The sequence below is a fragment of the Stegostoma tigrinum genome, chromosome 21 (assembly GCF_030684315.1).
Source record: "Stegostoma tigrinum isolate sSteTig4 chromosome 21, sSteTig4.hap1, whole genome shotgun sequence".
NCBI classification, from domain to species: Eukaryota; Metazoa; Chordata; class Chondrichthyes; order Orectolobiformes; family Stegostomatidae; genus Stegostoma; species Stegostoma tigrinum.
The window spans coordinates 54,329,036-54,347,543 of record NC_081374.1 but is presented as its reverse complement, the minus strand read 5'-3'; the positions used below and the strand labels follow the sequence as shown (position 1 = coordinate 54,347,543).

Below are 18,508 nucleotides of genomic sequence, written 5' to 3'. Positions count from 1 at the left end.
GGTTGGTGTATAATAGGAGGGAAGTCTTTCTGCAAATGTGAAAGGTGCTGCTGAGATAAGAAGAGATAACATTTCATCGGAGGCAGATCAGAAATGTTCACAAGGATGATCCCAGTGTGGAAGAATTGGCTATGGAGCAATGATTCAACAGATTGTTCCTGTACTCATCGGAGTTTAGAGGAATGAGAGGCAATCACATGAAGAATGTTGACAATGTGCTGCACAGAGAATGTTTCCCCTCACAGGAGAGTCGAAGAACAAAGGGCACTGTCTCAGAAAGAAGGAGCGCCAATTGAAGACTGAGATGAGGGGACATTTCTTCTCTCAAATGGTCATGTTTCTTTGGAACTCATTGTCACACAGCGCTGTGGGGGCTGAGGCCTTGTGTACATTTAAGGCTGAAATAGCTATTAATAAATAGGGGAATCAAGGCATCAGAGTAAAGGCAGGAGAGTGGACGTGTGTACAGATTTGGCCGCCTTACTTAATGATGAGAGAGCCTGCAATATGTGGAGTTAGATGAATTCATTAATTTTCAAGAAAATTCCAAAATGCTGAAAGGGATTGATAGTAAGTGCAGGAAGGATATTACTCTGGCCCTATGGGTGAGTGCCAGAGAACCTTCTCAGAATAAAAGACAATCTATTTCAGACAAGGATGAGGAGGAACCTCTTCACCAAGAGGATGATGAATTTTTGAAATGCTGTGCCCCTGACAACATGTGGAATCTCGACCATCAAGGCAGAGATTGGTAGATTTCAAGTTACTAGCGACTTCAAAGCACATGGAAATGTACATGAATGGACATGATTTGGAACTGCAGAGATGGTTTGACAAGGGTGGAGGTGTGGAGTGGAGGTTCTGAGCTGTCAGCTGAAGGAGGTTAAACAGACCAGACATCTCCTTGCCGTCTGAACAACTGAACACCACTTAATGTTCAGCAGCTCTCCCTGTGTGTCATGCTTCAGGCTTCCCCTGTCACTTGACACCATAGCTTTCAATTTATACCCTGACCTGTAATTACATGGTGCATTTATGCCCTCTCTTAAACACACCTCAACATTTGTCACGCTCAGACTCGAGCCCCAAATCCCATTTTACAGCCTGTACATTCATTAATGACATCACTGTTTCCTCAGCTAACCTCTCATATCACCTGTGTAATTACATCAGTTTACTCTGGCACAGAGGAGATAGGATGGAAAGAATAATTGTTTGTTTAGTAACTGTCACTAATGTCAGTCCCCATGGATCCTAATTGTGTTGCTGCAGGGTGTACTACATCTACTTATAAGTGGCATTGTTCAGTTTTTCCTCTCATTGAGTCAGTGGGAGAGACAGCCGTGATACTAACAGAGATCTGTAACACCAGAGGGAGAGAGAGAGAGAGAGAGAGAGAGAGGACAGATCACAGTTTATAATTGGAGAGTGAGAGGTTAGAATGAATGCAACAACTTTTGGAATCTGGCAATGATGGATTGGAACAATACAACACTGGATTTGAATCTAAGAACAAGCGATTGGAATGTTACAACAACAGATTGGAATGGTTTGACAGTGGTTCAAAATGTGACAACAGTCGATGGGAATGGTAAAACATTGGGAAGGGGTTTCATTGAGATGTTGAATTCTCTTTCTGCTGCTTTTGCTCGGAAGCCACTGAAAATCCGCATTCGAATGATCCTTCAGATTTTGCAATTCATTTATTATCCGATTCTCGCTATTGCTGCAGTGCCTGGTAAGTATTTTGTATTTCTATAAATTGTGGTATTTACGGTGCAACACTTGCTGCTCTTATTTTCTTTGCTCTGTGCTGTTCATTCTGCCAACCATTGATAAGGGCCTTACTGCGCTTGAAACTTACTCTCTCATCTTTACTGCTTCTTGCGTTCCTCCAGGTCTGGCTGTTAGGTCTGTAACCCTGGCTATCTTAGTGTGTTACTGAGTGCTCACCTACTCAGTATCCATTTCTCCACTGACCTCATGTCTATGTGGTTGAGGTATTTGATCGATTCATACTAGAATCCTTGCTTGCATTTTCAAACACCATTCTTTGACTGTTGGTTCCATCACGTGCTGACATGAGAGTAGCATCTTTTAGATCTTAACCATTTCCAAAATTCATTAACAGCCAAGTCAAGCAAAGTTTCTGTGATTTCCATTATGGGGCAAAATGTATTGCAACAGTCACAAACATGTCAGTGAACAGCAACTTTTATCACATCTTATATTTTCGTTGCATGGTCAGTTTAGGGAATAACAGTTGTTAGATCCACCAAATAAACTTAACGCTGATGCAAACGATTTCGACAGGAATGGATACAAAATACCATTTGTACATCTCAATCAGTGCTCAATAAAACTGGTAACATTGTTCCAAGCACAAACTATAACTTCATTGCTTGCTTTCCTCACAGCCAACGTAATAACAATTGTGATCCTGTCTCAGGAAAAGTGTGGTCTCTCCCGATGTGTCTCTCACTACCTCGTAGCCATGGCAATAGCAGATCTCCTGGTCACTATCTTTGACCTCATATTGCGACATATTCCATTTGTCTATTTGGAAGAGCATCATTTCTTAAAAGATATCCCTGTGTGTAATATCCACGCTGTCCTGCTTTATGCAGCCACTGACTGTTCTGTCTGGTTCACCGTCACTTTCACCTTTGATCGATTTGTAGCCATTTGTTGCCCAAATCTGAGAAGTAAATATTGCAATGTGAAAACAGCAGCCATGGTTCTGGCAACAGTGACTGGATTGAGCTGTTTGAAGAACATTTTCTGGTATTTTATGTTTACACATCAGTATTATTACAAGAGCAGAACCTGGTTTTGTTGGGTGACAAAGGATGTGAAGTTTTCTCCAGTCTGGGGAACAATTGAGTTCTGTCATTACATACTAACACCAGGAGCTGCCTTTATTCTCATTCTGCTTCTCAATGTTTTAACGGTTAGACACATTGCAGTGACCAGCAGATCCCGCAGGAGACTCCATCAGCAGAGCAACAGAAAGAGCAACAAAGACCCAGAGATGAAGAGTCGAAGGAATTCCATCATTTTATTGTTTCTCATCTCAGGGAATTTCATTCTGTTATGGTCAGTATCAATGGTGTATTCCATAAATTGGAGAATGAATTTTTTGGGATATGAGTCTGTATATCTGCCTCTTTTTGTAATGGACCTGGGCTACATGCTGCAGATGCTGAGTTGCTGCACAAACACTGTGATTTATGTCATCGCACATCCTAAGTTCAGAGAGCATTTGAAGAATATCGTGTATTATCCCTTTACTCCAATTGTGAAATGTACTAAACATTGAGACTGACTGAAGAATTACATCATTAGCAATCAATGTTGCATGCGTTTCTGTCTAATCCACAGTCCCGGTGCCTTATTAATAGACATCATTGAAAGAAGATGATATCTCCAGGACCTTTGATTTGTGATTTTTCCTGCCTAATTTGACAGCCTGTGTACCTGTGCTAGTACACTGTTTATCTGCATCTCAATCCAAGTGTGGGTGTGTGGCTGTGCACGTGTCGAAGCACAAGAGAAATAGATAGAGGAGCAGGTTCAGTGACAGACACACTACTCAAGAGGGATCACAACATGATGAAATGTTGTCCAGTTTGAGGGTGATAAACATGGTACCGACCTTTACTTCAAACTTAATACAAAGAAATACAAACCCCTAACAGCAAAAACAGGATGTGAAATGTAGCATGGTAACTCAGCAGCTTTCGACTTTTCAGGAAGCATTTCATAATTCTTAAAAAGTGTACTTTTCACTGTGAAACAATTGAATGAGAAGGGAACACCATTCTTTACTAACTACAGATGTTAATGATTGTGTCAAGGAAAATGAAACTGGTCAATGCTGTGAAGCTGACTGGGAGAAAGTTGGATTTCGTCGAACCGTCATTTGATGATTTTTTGAAAGAGAGGGAGAAAGTGGAACAAAAAATGTCAAACAGCAAGAAGTTCTATTTCTCCAAGGATAGATAAAAGGATATAGGTAGCTAAAGGAAATATTTATCCCTGAGTGAATGGAATTCAGAAATTAGCAATGAGAAAGGAGGGAATGGTATGGGCATTGACCAAATATTTTCTATCTCTTTCTGTAGATGACGGCATAAAAATACCCAAAATGACATGAGAGCAGGGCGGAATGAACAGGGACGGAAAACAATTCTTATCATTCAGTCACTGGGAAATAGCAAGAACTGCTGATGCAGGAACCTAGAGATGATACAGAGTGGACCTGGAGAAACACAGCAGGTCAGGCAATGCCAGAGGAGCAGGAAAGTTGACATTGTGAATCGGAGCCCTTCATCATGACTGTGGAGGGGGAAGGGAGCTCAGAAATAAATGAGGGGGTCAGGGTTTGGGGGAAGGTATTTGAGATGGGAAAGGTGGGTCTGATAGGTGGGAATGAAGATGATTGTGTCAGGTCAAGGAAATGGGGATAAGAGGGAGGACTTGACATGGGGTGAGATGGGGAATGGGGAGATTTTGAATTCAATGAATTCACAATGGAGGCCACTCTGCTGTAAGATCCCCAACTGCAATATAAGGAGGCCCAGGACGGATGTCTCACCAAGGGAGTGGGGAGGGGAGTTGAAATGGTTGGCAACAGGAAGGTGGTGTTGACTTGAGCATACACAGCACAGATGCTCTGCAAATCATTGAATGAGTCTGCATTTGCTCTTTACGCACAGAAGAGACCCAATTGGGAGCAACAGACGCCTTAGTCCAGATTGGAGGAGGCTCAGGTGATCCCTTCGGACATACAGAATGATTGTTTGGTGTCTTGGATGGCGGTGAGGGGGAGGTGTGGGGGGGGTGTTGCAGTTCCTGTGGTTGCCGGGTGGGGAGTGTGGAGTGGACGAGGTATTTGTGGAGAGAGTAGTCTCTACGAAAAGCAAATGGGGATGGGGATGGGGAGGGAAATACCTCTTTGGTGGTGGGGTCTTACGGGAAGTGGTGAAAGTGGTGGAGGATGCGTTGGATTCAGATGTTGGTAGGGTGGTGTAGGATGACCGGGGGACTCTATCCTTGTTGTTGTTGTGGGGAGGGGTTTGGAGGGTAGAAGTGCAGAAAATGCAGGAGATGCAGTTGAGTCGTTTCTGTAGGGACTGTTCACTCCACGACTCTTTCGTGCGCTGCACCCTCCCCAACAGCCCCACTACACCCGAAACTTTTCTCTGCAAATGCAGTCAATGCTAAACTTCACACCACACCTTCTCACTCCACTCCATCCATGGTCCCGAACAAGCATTCTGTTTCCAACAAGGATTAACCTGTACGTCCTGCAACTTGGTCTGTTGTGTGTACCCTCCCCAAGGACAAATCTCCACAAATCCTTCCTGATCTCATCTAACAGCAGCTGACCTACTGTCTCCCAACCCTAACCTCGCCCTCTATTTATTTCTGAGCTTCTTTCCACCTCGCCAGTCCCAGTGAAGGGTCCCAATCCGAAACATTGTATTTCCGGCTCCTGAATAAGAGGCATGATTGGCAGAGGGACAGAATTAAACAAGGACACAATAAGAAATAATGGGAAATGGTCAAGGAATGTTAAAAAGACAAGCCTTAAGGCGTTCAAAATGAAGTGGATGAATCAATTGAATCAATCACGATAAAGGCTGTGATTTCATTGGAATTATAAAAACATGGCTGTAAGGGGACCAGAGGTGATAACTGACCATTCAATTGTATTCAGTATTTGGGAAGGACAGACATAATGGAAAAGGCAGTGGATAGGCAATGGTGAACATTTCAGGAGTGAATGGGTGAACAACAAAATTGCTGTCCCTTTCTGGCACAAGCTGCAAAATGAGCATGAAATCATGGCTTAAAAGGGAAGGTAAAATCACATTAGATGCAAAAAGGTGGCATACAAATTGATGTGGAAAACAATATACCTACGTCTTGGGAAAATTTAGAAGTCAGCAAAAGTGGCGCAAAAGGGTGATTACGAAGCTGGGAATAAGGTATGAGAGGAAGATTACTGAGAACCTAATAGCAGACTGTGGAATTTTCTATCAGTGTGTAAAGAGAAAAGGTTTGGGGACATCCCATGCATACTGAATGGACCCCCACTTGCGTTCAGCAGAAATCCATCAGCAAAAGCTATCCGCCAAAAGAATGCAGCAAGTTAAACTGGAATTTTCCAGAGTCTATCCATCCATGGAGCAGCTTCCTGGAGCCCTCCAGAAGTGGCCACCACCGCCTCTGAGTTCGAATCCTACTTGCAAAACAGTAAACTCGGGAATGTGAGGGTGATTGCAAACTGCTGTAACACCCAAATGAGCACCTTGTTAGGGCACCTTCCCTAATCCCTGACCCGAGCCTGCTGGCAGGTCATTAGTGGATGAAGGTGAACAGTTAACAGTTCCTCTTATGATGCCGAAGGAATTGTTCTTGCAGCCCTTTTGATGGTTGGCCTTGCATTTCAGTCCTATGGTCAACACAAATTTAGAGAATGTCCCAAACATGATGAAAAGTTTCAACTGAAGTTAGTAGTTCTGTGAGGTAAGAAGACATACGAAGGGGGCAGTAATTTCAGGGGTGATGTGTGTTAGGAGCATCGTTGTGTCTGTCAAGTGGTCTGTCAAGCAGATCTGTCAAGTGGTAGCTGTGTTCGAGCAGAGCCGTGTCAGGGTGTGTTCTTACCACGGGGCAGTTGTGTCTGGGGTCAGTGTGTCAGGGACTAGTCCTGACAGAGCAGTTATCATGTCGGGGTAGTTGTGCCAGAGGGGTAGATGGAATCAGGGAGCTCAACATATCATGGACAGTCATGTAATATGATCGGTTGGTAATGTCAGGGGACAGACATGTCGAGGAATAGTTGTGTCAGGATGCAGACATGTTGGGGATGGTAATGTTCGGGGGCAATCGTGTTCAGGAGTGTTTGTCATGGGCTGGGAGTCATGATAGCAGGGGTGGGGCGGGTGGGTGGGCTCAGTCCTGTTTGGAAATTGTCACTTCACGGGGCAGTTGTGATGCAGTAGCCGTGTTGAGGGTTTGTTTTGTCAGAATGGCATTCGTGTTGGGGATTAGTCATGTCAGGGGCAGGTGCTTTTGGGAACAGACATGTTAGATGTAGCTGTGTCAGTGCAGTCCTTTCGGGGGACAGTGGTGTCAGAGGGAATTCATGATAGAGGTAGTTATGTTAGGGCACAGTGGTGTCAAGGGGCAGATGTTTCGGGGGTTAGGGGCGCAGATCTGCCAAGTATTAGCTTTGTCTGGGCATAGCCACGTCAGGGAGTATTCTTATTGAGGCAGTTGTGTCTGGAGTTAGTGTATCAGGTGTATTCATTTCAGGGTGCAGTTCTGTCCAGGGTTATGGCGTCAGGGGTAGTTGTTTCATGCGGCAGTTGTGTCTGGGGTTAGTGTATCGGGGGTAGTTGTTTCAGGGGTCAGTTGTGTCCGGGGTTAGTGTCTCAGCGGGCAGTCATTTCAGGGGGCAGTTCGGTCTGGGTGTGTATCAGGTGCAGTTGTGCCGGGGGCAGTTGTGTCCAGGGTGAGCTTATCAGGGGGCAGTTGTTTCAGGGGCAGTTCTGTCCGGGGTTAGTGTGTCAGGTGGGTAGCTGTTTCATGGTAGCAGTGATGGAGTAGGTTTGTCGGGGAGGAGTCCTGTCAGGGGGAGTTTGTGATCAGAGATAATGGGAACTGCAGACGCTGGAGAATCCAAATAGCAAAGTGTGAAGCTGGATGAACACAGCAGGTCAAGTAGCATCTTAGGCGCACAAAAGCTGACGTTTCAGGCCTAGACCCTTCATCAGAGAGGGGGATGGGGAGACGGTTCTGAAATAAATAGGGAGACAGGGGAGGTGGTACCGAGAATGAAGAGAGGAGAAGATAGGTGGAGAGGAGAGTATAGGTGGGGAGGTAGGGAGGGGATAGGTCAGTGCGGGGAGGACGGACAGGTCAAGGGGGCGGGATGAGGTTAGTAGGTCGGAAATGGGGGTTTGGCTTGAGGTGGGAGGAGGGGAGAGGTGAGAGGAAGAACAGGTTGGCGAGGGAGGTACGAGCTGGGTTGGGGTCCTTGAAGAATGAGGACATCTGGGATGTACGGGACTGGAATGCTTCATCCTAGGTGCAGATGCGGCGGAGGCAGAGGAATTGGGAATAGGAGATGGAATTTTTGCAGGAAGGTGGGTGGGAGGATGTGTATTCCAGGTAGCAGTGGGAGTGGGTGGGCTTGAAATGGTTATCAGATTCTGAGATGGAGACAGAGAGGTCCAGGAAAGTGAGGGATGTGTTAGAGATGGTCCAGGTGAACTTGAGGTTGGGGTGGAAGGTGTTGGTGAAGTGGATGAACTGTTCGAGCTCCTCTTGGGAGCACAAGGCGGCGCCGATACAGTCATCAACGTAACGAGGAAGAGGTGGGATTTGTGGCCAGTGCAGCTGTTGAAGAGGGACTGTTCCACGTAACCTACAAAGAGGCAGGCATATCCTGGGCCTACGTGCGTGACAACAAACTCCCTTTGAGTCTGTCTCAATATCTCTCTCCACTTTCTTTTGGTTTTAGGAGGAAAGGATGGAAACACTACAGGAATGTTTGGGGCTGACCATGACTTGACACCGGGTTCTTCCATCACTCCATTGATCAATTGTGGTGACTGTGCCCACGTCTCCCAGAATGCCCCTCAGCGAAATCTCTGGTCTCCGCTATTGAGATCTTCTGTCTGTCTCTCTTTCTGTCTGTCTCTCTCGCGCGTGCGTGCAATCTCTCTCTCCATTGTTGCTATCACACTCACTGACTTCTCTCCCAGATGATTTCTGTTCTAGTTTCAGAATTCAGTCAAGGGGGACATTCTGGCTGCCTCAAATGCCAAACTCACCCCTTCCTTATCTGTGAGCACAGAAGGTGGCTCAGAGCTTGGGCGCCTGAGTTCTTCTCAGTTGTTGGCTCGTGGTAGGCAAAGGGCAGATTTGGGTTTAAGGGACCTTGTCACGGCCAAATGAAAGGGACCAGGTAGATGGGCAGTGGGTGAAGACTCGTGATAAGTTCACCCATGGTGTTACCCAGACTCCCATTTAACAGCAGTCATTTGTGGTGACACAGGCCTCTCTGCTGCTGCTGCTATTTTCCTGTGAGAGGCTATCCCCAACAGTGTCCAAAATAGTTTGGTTTTTTGAAAGGGGCAGAGCCACAGAAGACTCATGTACTGCCTTTGCACCTCTGCTGGTCGTCACCCATTGACCTGCCAGAACCTGTTTAATACTCGTGTCATTAACCTTCACCCGACCAAATGAACTCTTTCACCCCAGGACTAGTCTTATCCTTATTTGCAACTATCTTAAAACGAGTCGAATTATGATCATTGCTCAAAAATGCCTCCCCACTGAAACTTTGCTCATTCCTCAAGGTACGGCCCAGTACAGCCCCTTCCCGAGTTGAACAATCTACATCGAACATAGAATAGTACAGCACAGTACAGGCCCTTCGGCCCATGATGTTGTGCCAAACGGTTATCCTGAAACAAAGGTCTATCTAACCTCCACCCCTTCGTTATACGATCACCCCTATGCCTGTCTAATAGCTGCTTAAATGCCCCTATTGAGGCCGAATCCATTACCCGCTCTGGCAATGCATTCCACGCCCCAACCACTCTCTGAGTAAAGAACCTACGTCTGACGTCTCTCCTATATCTAACTCCGCTCAATTTAAAACTAAGTTCCCTCGTAGTAGCTACCTCCACTCCAAGAAAAAGTCTCTGGCGGTCCACTCAATCTGTACCTCTGATCATTTTGTACATCTCTATCAAGACACCTCTCATCTTTCATCATTCTAAAGAGAAAAGCCCTAGCTCTCTCAACCTTTCCTCGTAAGACCTTCCATCCATTCGAGGTAACATCCTTGTCAGCCTCCTCTGCACCTTTTCTAATGCTTCCACTACCTTCTTGTCATGAAGCGACCAGAACTGGACACAACACTCCAGATGTGGGCGAACCAGGGTTCTGTACAGCTGGAGTATAATTTCACAGCTCTTCAACTCAATCCCTCAGTAATGAAAGCTAAAACACCATACACCTTCTTAACAATTCTATCCAACTGGGTGGCAGCTTTCCTGGTCTTGTTCCAAGAATCTTTCCTGGATGCACCTAACAAATTCTACCCCATCTAAGACCCTGGCACTAGGGATGTCACCTTGAATATTGGTGAAAGCGTCACTCCAGTGAAAGGCTGCAGAATTCTGGCAGACCCTTTGGCACACTTCATCAAGGTGCCAAGTGCTGTAATAGAGTTACCTGTAATCTCCGACAGCCACCAGTGCTCTGTTGATGGCTGTCATGGAGGAACGTGTGGTTCACTGAGTCTGTCTGAATTCATGTTTTATTCAAATAATTGCTTCAAGGCACAAGCTCAGAGGCTGCCAGACCTTTTTATTCAAATGGCAGAAGACAAATGGCTTCTTCTTGTCAATGTCACTGACATTTCAGTGCCAAGCTGTATGAGTACGTGGATTGCAGACCATCTGACAAATTCTGAGACATGTCAACAGCACATCGTAGGCATTCTCGTTTATAAAGCAGCGACTCAGCGCACTGCCTTTACCCATGGCAAACAAGCCGTATCATAGTGGCAACAAGGTGCAGAGATGGATGAACACAGCAGGCCAAGCAGCATCAGAGGAGCAGGAAAGCTGGCGTTTCGGGTCGAGACCCTTCTTCAGAAATGGGGGAGGGGAAGGGGATTCTGAAATAAATAGGGAGAGAAGGGGAGGTGGACAGGACGTGGATAAGGGAGAAGATAGGTGAAGAGGAGACAGACAGGTCAAAGAGGTGGGAATGGAGCCAGTGAAGGAAAGTGTAGATGGGGAGTTGGTGATAGGTCATGCCAGGGAGCACAGACATGTCAAGGAGGCGGGATAAGGCTGGTAGGTGGAAGTTGGGGGTGGGGCTTGCTGTGGGAGGAATGGACAGGTGGTAGGAAGGAGAGGTTAAGGAGGCAGGGATGAGCTGGGCTGGTTTTGCGATGCGAACGGGGGAGGGGAGATTTTGAAGCTTGTGGAGTCCACATTGGTACCATTGGGCTGCAGGGTTCCCAAGCGAAATATGAGGTTCTGTTCCTACACCCTTCCGGTGGCATCGGAGGGCGTTGTCCCACCGGAAAGCAGATCAGGGTGGGGTGGGGAAATGTCTTTGGTAGTGGGGTCGGACTGCAGATGGTCGACGTGCCGGAGGATGATGCATTGGATCTGGAGGTTAGTGGGGTGGTATGTGAGGATGAAGGGGATTCTCTTTTGGTTGTTATTGTGGGTCAGGGGTGTGAGGGATGAGTTGTGGGAAATGCTAGAGACACGGTCAAGGGCGTTTTTGAACAGAAGGGTGTTTTCGAACACTGTGGAGGGGAAGTTGCGGTCCTTTTAAAACAAGGATATCTGGGATGTCCAGGAGTGGAATGCTTCATCTCGAGAGCAGATGCGGTGGAGGCAAAGAAATTGGGAAAAGGGGATGGCATTTTTGCAGGAAGATGGGTGAGAGGAGGGGTATTCTAGGTAGGCTTGAAATGGATATCGTTCTCCAGGTGGTTGCCATAGATGAAGACAGAGAGGTCAAGGAAGGAGAGAGAGGTATCAGAGATGGTGCAGGTGAACTTAAGGTTGGGGTGGAAGGTGCTAATGAAGTGGACGACCTGTTCGAGCTCCTCGTGGGCACAAACGGCCGCCCCGAAACAGCCATCAATATTACAGAGGAAGAAGTAGGGAATCGGGCCAGTGTAGCTTCAGAAGAGGGATTGCTTCATGTGTCCTCCAAAGAGGCAGGCATATCTTGGGCACATGCAGGTATCCATGGCCACCCTCTTTGTCTGTAGAAAGTGAGAGGATTTGAAGGAGAAGTTGTTAAGGGTGGGGACAAGTTCAGCGAAGCGGATGACGGTGTCAGTGGAGGGAGACTCGTCCATACCATAGTGCTGTTCCTGAGCTGTGTCATCAAGACATACAAAGTAGAAAGGCCCTTCAGCCCATCAAGTCTGACCTGACACCATTACTAGTAAAGCTGGTTAATCCCAATTTCCTGCACTTCTCTTGAGTGTTATGATATTTCAAGTGCTAATCCAAATATTCTTTCCGGGTTGTAAGGTTTCCAGCCTCCACTACTTTTCCAGGCAGTTCACTGAGGATTCCCACCACCTTGTGTGAAAAAGATTTTTCTCAAATCCCCTCTGATTCTCCTGCCCTTTACCCAAAAACTCTGCCCCCTCTCAATTGGCCTCCTCAACCAAAAGGTGAAGCTGGTCTCCATTCATTCTGTTAATGCCCCCATCATCCCACAATTATGTGACCCCTTCGGTCTTCTCTGCTTTACAGAAAACAATGCAAGCCTATCTAGCCTCTCTTTGTAGCTCACTCTCTCCATACGAAGCAACATCCTGGTGAATCTCCTTTGTAACCCCTGTATTAAATCTTCTGAGAGTGAGGAGACCGGAAATGCACCAATTGTCCAGTTGTGGCCTGATCTATGTTCTGTACAACTCTTCACATGACCTTCTTGCTCTTATACTCTGTGCCACATCCAATGAAAGCAAGTGTCCCATATGCTTTCTTAACTATCCCATTCTCGTAATCTGCTGACTTCATGGGTATAATTCGTGTATAAGTACCTGAAGATCGCTCTGTGTCTCTCAGCTCCCCAGGTTCCTGCTATTCATTAAATACTCTCTCAATTTCTCATTTCTTCCAAATTACCACCTTACACTTATCAAGGTTAAATATAAACTGCCACTTCTCTGCCAATCTGACCAACCCTTCCAAAATGTCCTGCAACTTACTACCATCTTCTTCACAATTAACCACCCAACCAATGTTGGTGACATCTGCAAATTTGCTTAACATATACATAAACTATACAGCTGAAATTGTGGGAGGAATGTTAAGAAATAATAATGGCCCCGATCCTATGGTGCACTGCTGAACATCAATCTCTCTCCTGTACACTCAAGCTGCTTGTAGTGCCAAAAGCTCGGCTCTGACCGCACTCCTCAGAGGTACCAGCACTCACATCATTCCAAAATAGAATCCTGGTTAGTTATTGGGATCCCAGGAACTCCTGCACTACCTGCCTGTTCCTCCTGGACTATCTGGTGTTTCCTATTTCCTTTCTTTCCTCAGTGTGACAGACTCTCTAAATGTGCTACCCACTTAACTCAGGCTCAAGAATGTGCTACATTGTCTCCAAACCTGTTTAAGGTCTGAAACCCATAGTGTTTAAAGTTTTCTAAAGTCTCAGTTAATGAGGTGCACTTTGCTTGGCTCAGCGGTATTAATCCTAACCAGACAGAAGGTTTTCAGCTCCTCTGTCAATGGGAAAGGGTTAACTATAAGGGAATTCCCACTGCTCTAAATCTGTTGGGACATGATGGGGTTAACCACTAATTGTCAGGTGACCAGTTTGCACCAATCTGGAGCCTTTCCCACTTGCTGAAGTGATGATATCCATTGCACCTGTTCTGCAGATTCTCTGGATGTTCCTGAAACAGTATAACAACAGCAGCCAGAGCTTCCCTCCAGGGATGGAGGTGAGTTTTGGAGTGGGGTGGGCAAGGTCAGAAATCAAATGACACTCCAGGGACTACAATCAAACCAACCCCAGCTCAGAGCCTCCATCTCCCAGACCTGCAAAGGACCTCTCCTGTTTCTTTATTCTTCGTAGGATCCACAACCTGAACTCATAATTCTACTCAGCTTTATTGGACACTGAAAACTGTAAGTGCAGTAAACTCACTGGTCCCTGCCACCTAAAACGGGATTCCTCCACCTCCCAAATCCCCAGCCGCACCCAGGAGCTTCCCCACAATGTACCCGCTGCCATTCGCCATGAGGCCACTGTCGGAGAACCCACAGGTAACGTCACATCTGCCCCCGTTGGGTCCACCACTTCCGGGACAGCGAGCGCCATCGCTGCTGAAGTCACTGCCTCCATTTCTGAGACCAACACCACAGACATTACCATCACCGCCACGCCGCTCCACCCATTACGGATGCGGAGGCAACTCCGCCCACCGCTGATGCCCATATCAGTCTGCCCACAATGTCCACAGCCAGCAGCCCCAGAGGAGACAACAGCACTGATCCCTGATGAATCTTCACCATCCCCCCCCAGATGTCCTCATTACTGAGGATGAATGGTCAGTCCTCAGTAAGGGACTCACCCTTGTCCCCCTTAACCCACACATCAATGACAACCGGTCACGCTTGGACATTGAGTAGTTTTTCCGTCACCTTCGCCTCCACACTTACTTCTCTAACCGTGAGCCTAACCCTTCCTCCACTGACCACTTTTCCCACCTCCAACACAAGTCCTCCTCCTGGACACCACCCCAAGGCCTTCAAACCTCCCTTGACCGCTTCATCTCCAACTGTCGTTGAGACATCAATCGCCTCAACCTCTCCACCCCTCTCACCCACTCCAACCTCTCCTCTGCAGAATGTGCAGCCCTCTGCTCCAATCCCAAACTTACCATAAAATCCGCGGACAAGGGAGGCACAGGTGTAGTATGGCACACTGACCTCTACATTGCTAATGCCAGGTGCCAACTCACTGACACTCCCTCCTATCACCTCCTGGGTCATGTCTCCACCCCCGAGCACCAAACCATCATCTCCCAAAGCATCCACAACCTCATCACCTCAGGTGACCTCCTGCCCACAGCCTGCTTCTATCTCCGACACAAAATCCACAAACCTGCCTGTCCTGGTTGGCCCATTGTCTCCACCTGCTCCTGCCCCACCGAACTCATCTCCACCTATCTGGACTCCATTTTCTCCCCCTTGGTACCGGAACTCTCCACCTATGTCTGTGACACCACCCACACCCTCCACCTTCTCTGGAACCTCCAACCCCCAGTCCCCAATGCCTCATCTTTACCATGGATGTCCAGTCCCTATAAATCTGCATTCCCCATGCAGATGGCCTAAAGGCCCTCCTCTTCTTCCTGTCCTGCAGGCCTGACCAGTCCACCTCCACTGACAATGCCATCCGCTCAGCCAAACTTGTCCTCACCCTCAACAATTTCTCTTTTGATACCTCCCATTTCCTACAGACAAAGAGGGTGGCCATGGGGACCCGCATCGGCCAAAGCTAAGCCTACCTCTTTGTAGGTTACATGGAACAATCCCTCTTCCATACCTACACTGGCCCGAAACCCCACTTCTTCCTCCGTCACACTGATGACATATCGGCGCTGCCTTGTGCTCCCAAGAGTAGCTCGAACAGTTCTCCAACTTCACCAACACCTTCCACGCCAACCTTAATTTCACCTGGACTATCTCTAACACCTCCCCCATGCTCCTGGACCTCTCTGTCTCCATCTCAGGCAACCACTCAGAAACCGATATCCATTTCAAGCCCACCAACTCCCACAGCTACCTAGAAAAAACCTTCCCTCACCCACCTTCCTGCAAAACTGCCATCCCCTCTTCCCAATTCCTTCGCCTCTGCTGCATCTGTTCCCAGGATGAGGCATTCCACTCCCATAGATCTCAGATGTCCTCGTTTTTCAAGGAGCGCAACATCCCCCCTGCAGTGGCCAAGAACGCCCTCGATCGTGTCTCCTGCATTTCCCACAACTCATCCCTCACAGCCCATGCCCACAGTAACCACCAAAAGACTATCCCCCTCATCCTCACGTACCACCCTACCAAACTCCAGATCCAACGCATCATCCTCCGACACTTCTGCTGTCTGTAATCCGACTCCACCACCAAAGACATTTTTCCCTCCCCACCCTTATCTGCTTTCCGGAGGGACCATTCTCTCCAGGACTCCCTTGTCCTCTCCACACTCCCCTCCAACCCCACCACACATGGCGCATTTCCCTGCAACCACAGGAAGTGTAAGACCAGCCTCTGCACCTCCCCCCTCACCCACATCCCAGGCCCCAAGGAGACTTTCCACATCAAGCAGATGTTCACCTGCACATCTGCTAATGTGGTATACTTCATTTGCTGTTCCTGTTGTCGTCTCCTCTACAGTGAGGAAACCAAGTGCAGGCTTGGGGAACGCTTGGAGAACACCTCCACGAGGTTTGCACGAAACAACTGCACCTCCCAGTTGCAAGCCATTTCTCCTCCCCCTCCCATTCTGCAGATGACATGTCCACCCTGGGCTTCCTGCAGTGCCACAACGATGCCACTTGAAGGCTGCAGGAGCAGCGACTCATATTCCGCTTGGGAACCCTGCAGCCCAATGGTATCAATGGGGATTTCACAAGCGTCGGCATCTCCCCTCATCCTACCACATTCCAAAACAAGCCCAGCTCATCCCCACCTCCCCAACCTGTTCTTCCGCTCACCTATCCCCTCCTCCCAGCTCAAGCCGCACCCCCATTTCCTACCTCCTAACCTCATGATGCCCCCTTGACCTGTCCGTCTTCCCCAGACTGGCCTATCTCCTCCTGACTTCCCCACCGACTCTTACCTTTACTGGCTCCATCCCCGCTGCTTTAACTTGTCTGTGTCCTCTCCACCTATCTTCTCCTCTGTCCATCTTCAATCCACCTCCCCCCCTTTCTGTATTTATTTCAGAATTCCCTTCCCCTCCCCCATTTCTGCAGCAGGGTCTAGATCTGAAACCTCAGCTTTCCTGCTCTCTGATGCTGCTTGGCCTGCTGTGTTCATCCAGCTCTACACCTCGTTATCTCAGATTCTCCAGCACCTGCACTTCCTATTATCCCAGGAAATCTGTGTCGGTTCACCGATCTGTCACATATCCGTGTAGTTTCCCTGCTTTATCACACAGCTGTGCACGTCCTTTGCTCCATCACACAGCTGTGCTAACTCACTATTTGGTCACACAGCTCTGCAGGTCCATTGCACCATCACTTAACTGTGCAGGTTCACTGCCGGGTCCCACCGCTGTGCAGGTTCACTGTTTGGTTCTTTTGTGGTCAGCATCAATGCAATGAATGTCCACATTGACACTGATGGATAGACATTTATTAAAACACTTTTTAGATATTTTCATCGTGTCCCAAAGTGTTATACAAGTACTTGGGCTATATTGCAGTTTATTTAGTGATATTAAGGGAATGGGGAGGTAATTTCAGAGACAGAGAGAATTATAGACCCAGATATAGAAACATGGAAACATAGAAAATAGCTGCGTGGTGAGGCCATTCAGGCCCTTCGAGCCTGCACCAACATTCAATATGATCATGGCTGATCATGCAATCTCTGTCTCTCATTCCAGCCTCTCCCCATACCCCTTGATCCCATTCGCCTCAAAGGACAGCACGGTAGCTAGCACTGCTGCCTCAACGCGCCCTGGGACGCAATCTTCCGTATCTATAATTCGCCATATAAACCGCAGGCTCGATCCTAGCCTCGGGCAACTGTGTTTGTGGAGTTTGTACATTCTCCCCATGTCTGTGTAGGTTTCTTCTGGGTGATCCGGTTTCCTCCCACAGTCGAAAGATGTGCAGTTCGAGTGGATTGGCCATGCTAAATTCCACATTGTGATCATGGATGTGTAGATTAGGTGGGGAACAGGGGGATAGGTTTGGGTGGGATGGTCTGAGGATTGGTGTGGATTTGTTGTGCTGAAGAGCCCATTTCTGGACAATAGGGATACTGTGACACGTCCAGCTCCATCTTGAATCTATCTAATGAACTGTCCCCAACTGCTTCCTGAAACATCCCGATAGAAAAGTCCACAGGTTCACAATTCACTGAGTGAAGAAATTCTTCCACGTCTCAGTCCTGAATGGCTTGCCCCTAACTCTTTGACTCTTCTGGACTTCCCCAACATTGGCAACATACTTCCTGCATCTAACCTGTCCATCCCATCATGATTTTATATGTTTTTATGATATCCTTCCTCATTCTTCTAAATTCCAATGAATCCAAAGATGTTTCAGAATTGACACTGTGACACATACAATGCAGTAGAGCAGCAGATGGAAGACAGTCATTCTCTGGTCACACAGAGGAATTTTTGTACCTACGTGCCTGTCCTAGAAGTGTATGTTGAGGACAATCTTAAAGGAGCTTTAGTCTGTCTTCAACATCCTTTGCTTCAATTAGATTCTCGTATGTAATGTACTCCTGGGTATCTGTGAGTCTGTGCATAAAACACCCTGAAACTTTCAATTTGATTCCAGTCGATTCCAGCTCAATCTTCCGTATCTATAATTCGCCATATAAACCGCACCAGACCCCTTGATTAGATTCTAATGTGTAGTTCACTTCTGAGTAGCAGTTATTCTGTATGTAAACCACCCCAAAAACATCCAAACATTTTCATTTTGTAACTCACTTCCAGTTATCTGTACATAGTCCACATTGGAACTCTTGATTATATTCCAGCCTGGAACTCACTCTCCATTTTTGGTTCTTTCAAATCTACCTGTTACTCTGGTAACTGTTACTCTGAATGTAAATAAACCTAAACCCTGAAACTTGGCAAGAGCTAGGGAGATTAAATTGGGAGGATCTGTTATCAGGCAAGCCTACATTTGACATGCGGGCACTATTGAAAGATTTGCTGATGAGAGTTC

General features: G+C 47.2%; 1 protein-coding gene across 1 annotated transcript; it reads left to right on the top strand.

Annotated features, from left to right (window-relative positions):
- The first annotated feature begins 1,341 nt into the window (after positions 1–1,341).
- On the top strand, positions 1,342–18,174 carry LOC132210833 (uncharacterized). Its single transcript, XM_059653283.1, has 6 exons — positions 1,342–1,738; positions 2,418–2,593; positions 8,797–8,916; positions 13,469–13,531; positions 13,724–13,856; positions 18,113–18,174. Exons 1-6 carry the CDS (start codon positions 1,471–1,473, stop codon positions 18,172–18,174), a joined length of 822 nt encoding a protein of 273 aa, XP_059509266.1. The 5' UTR covers positions 1,342–1,470.
- The last annotated feature ends 334 nt before the right edge of the window (positions 18,175–18,508 follow it).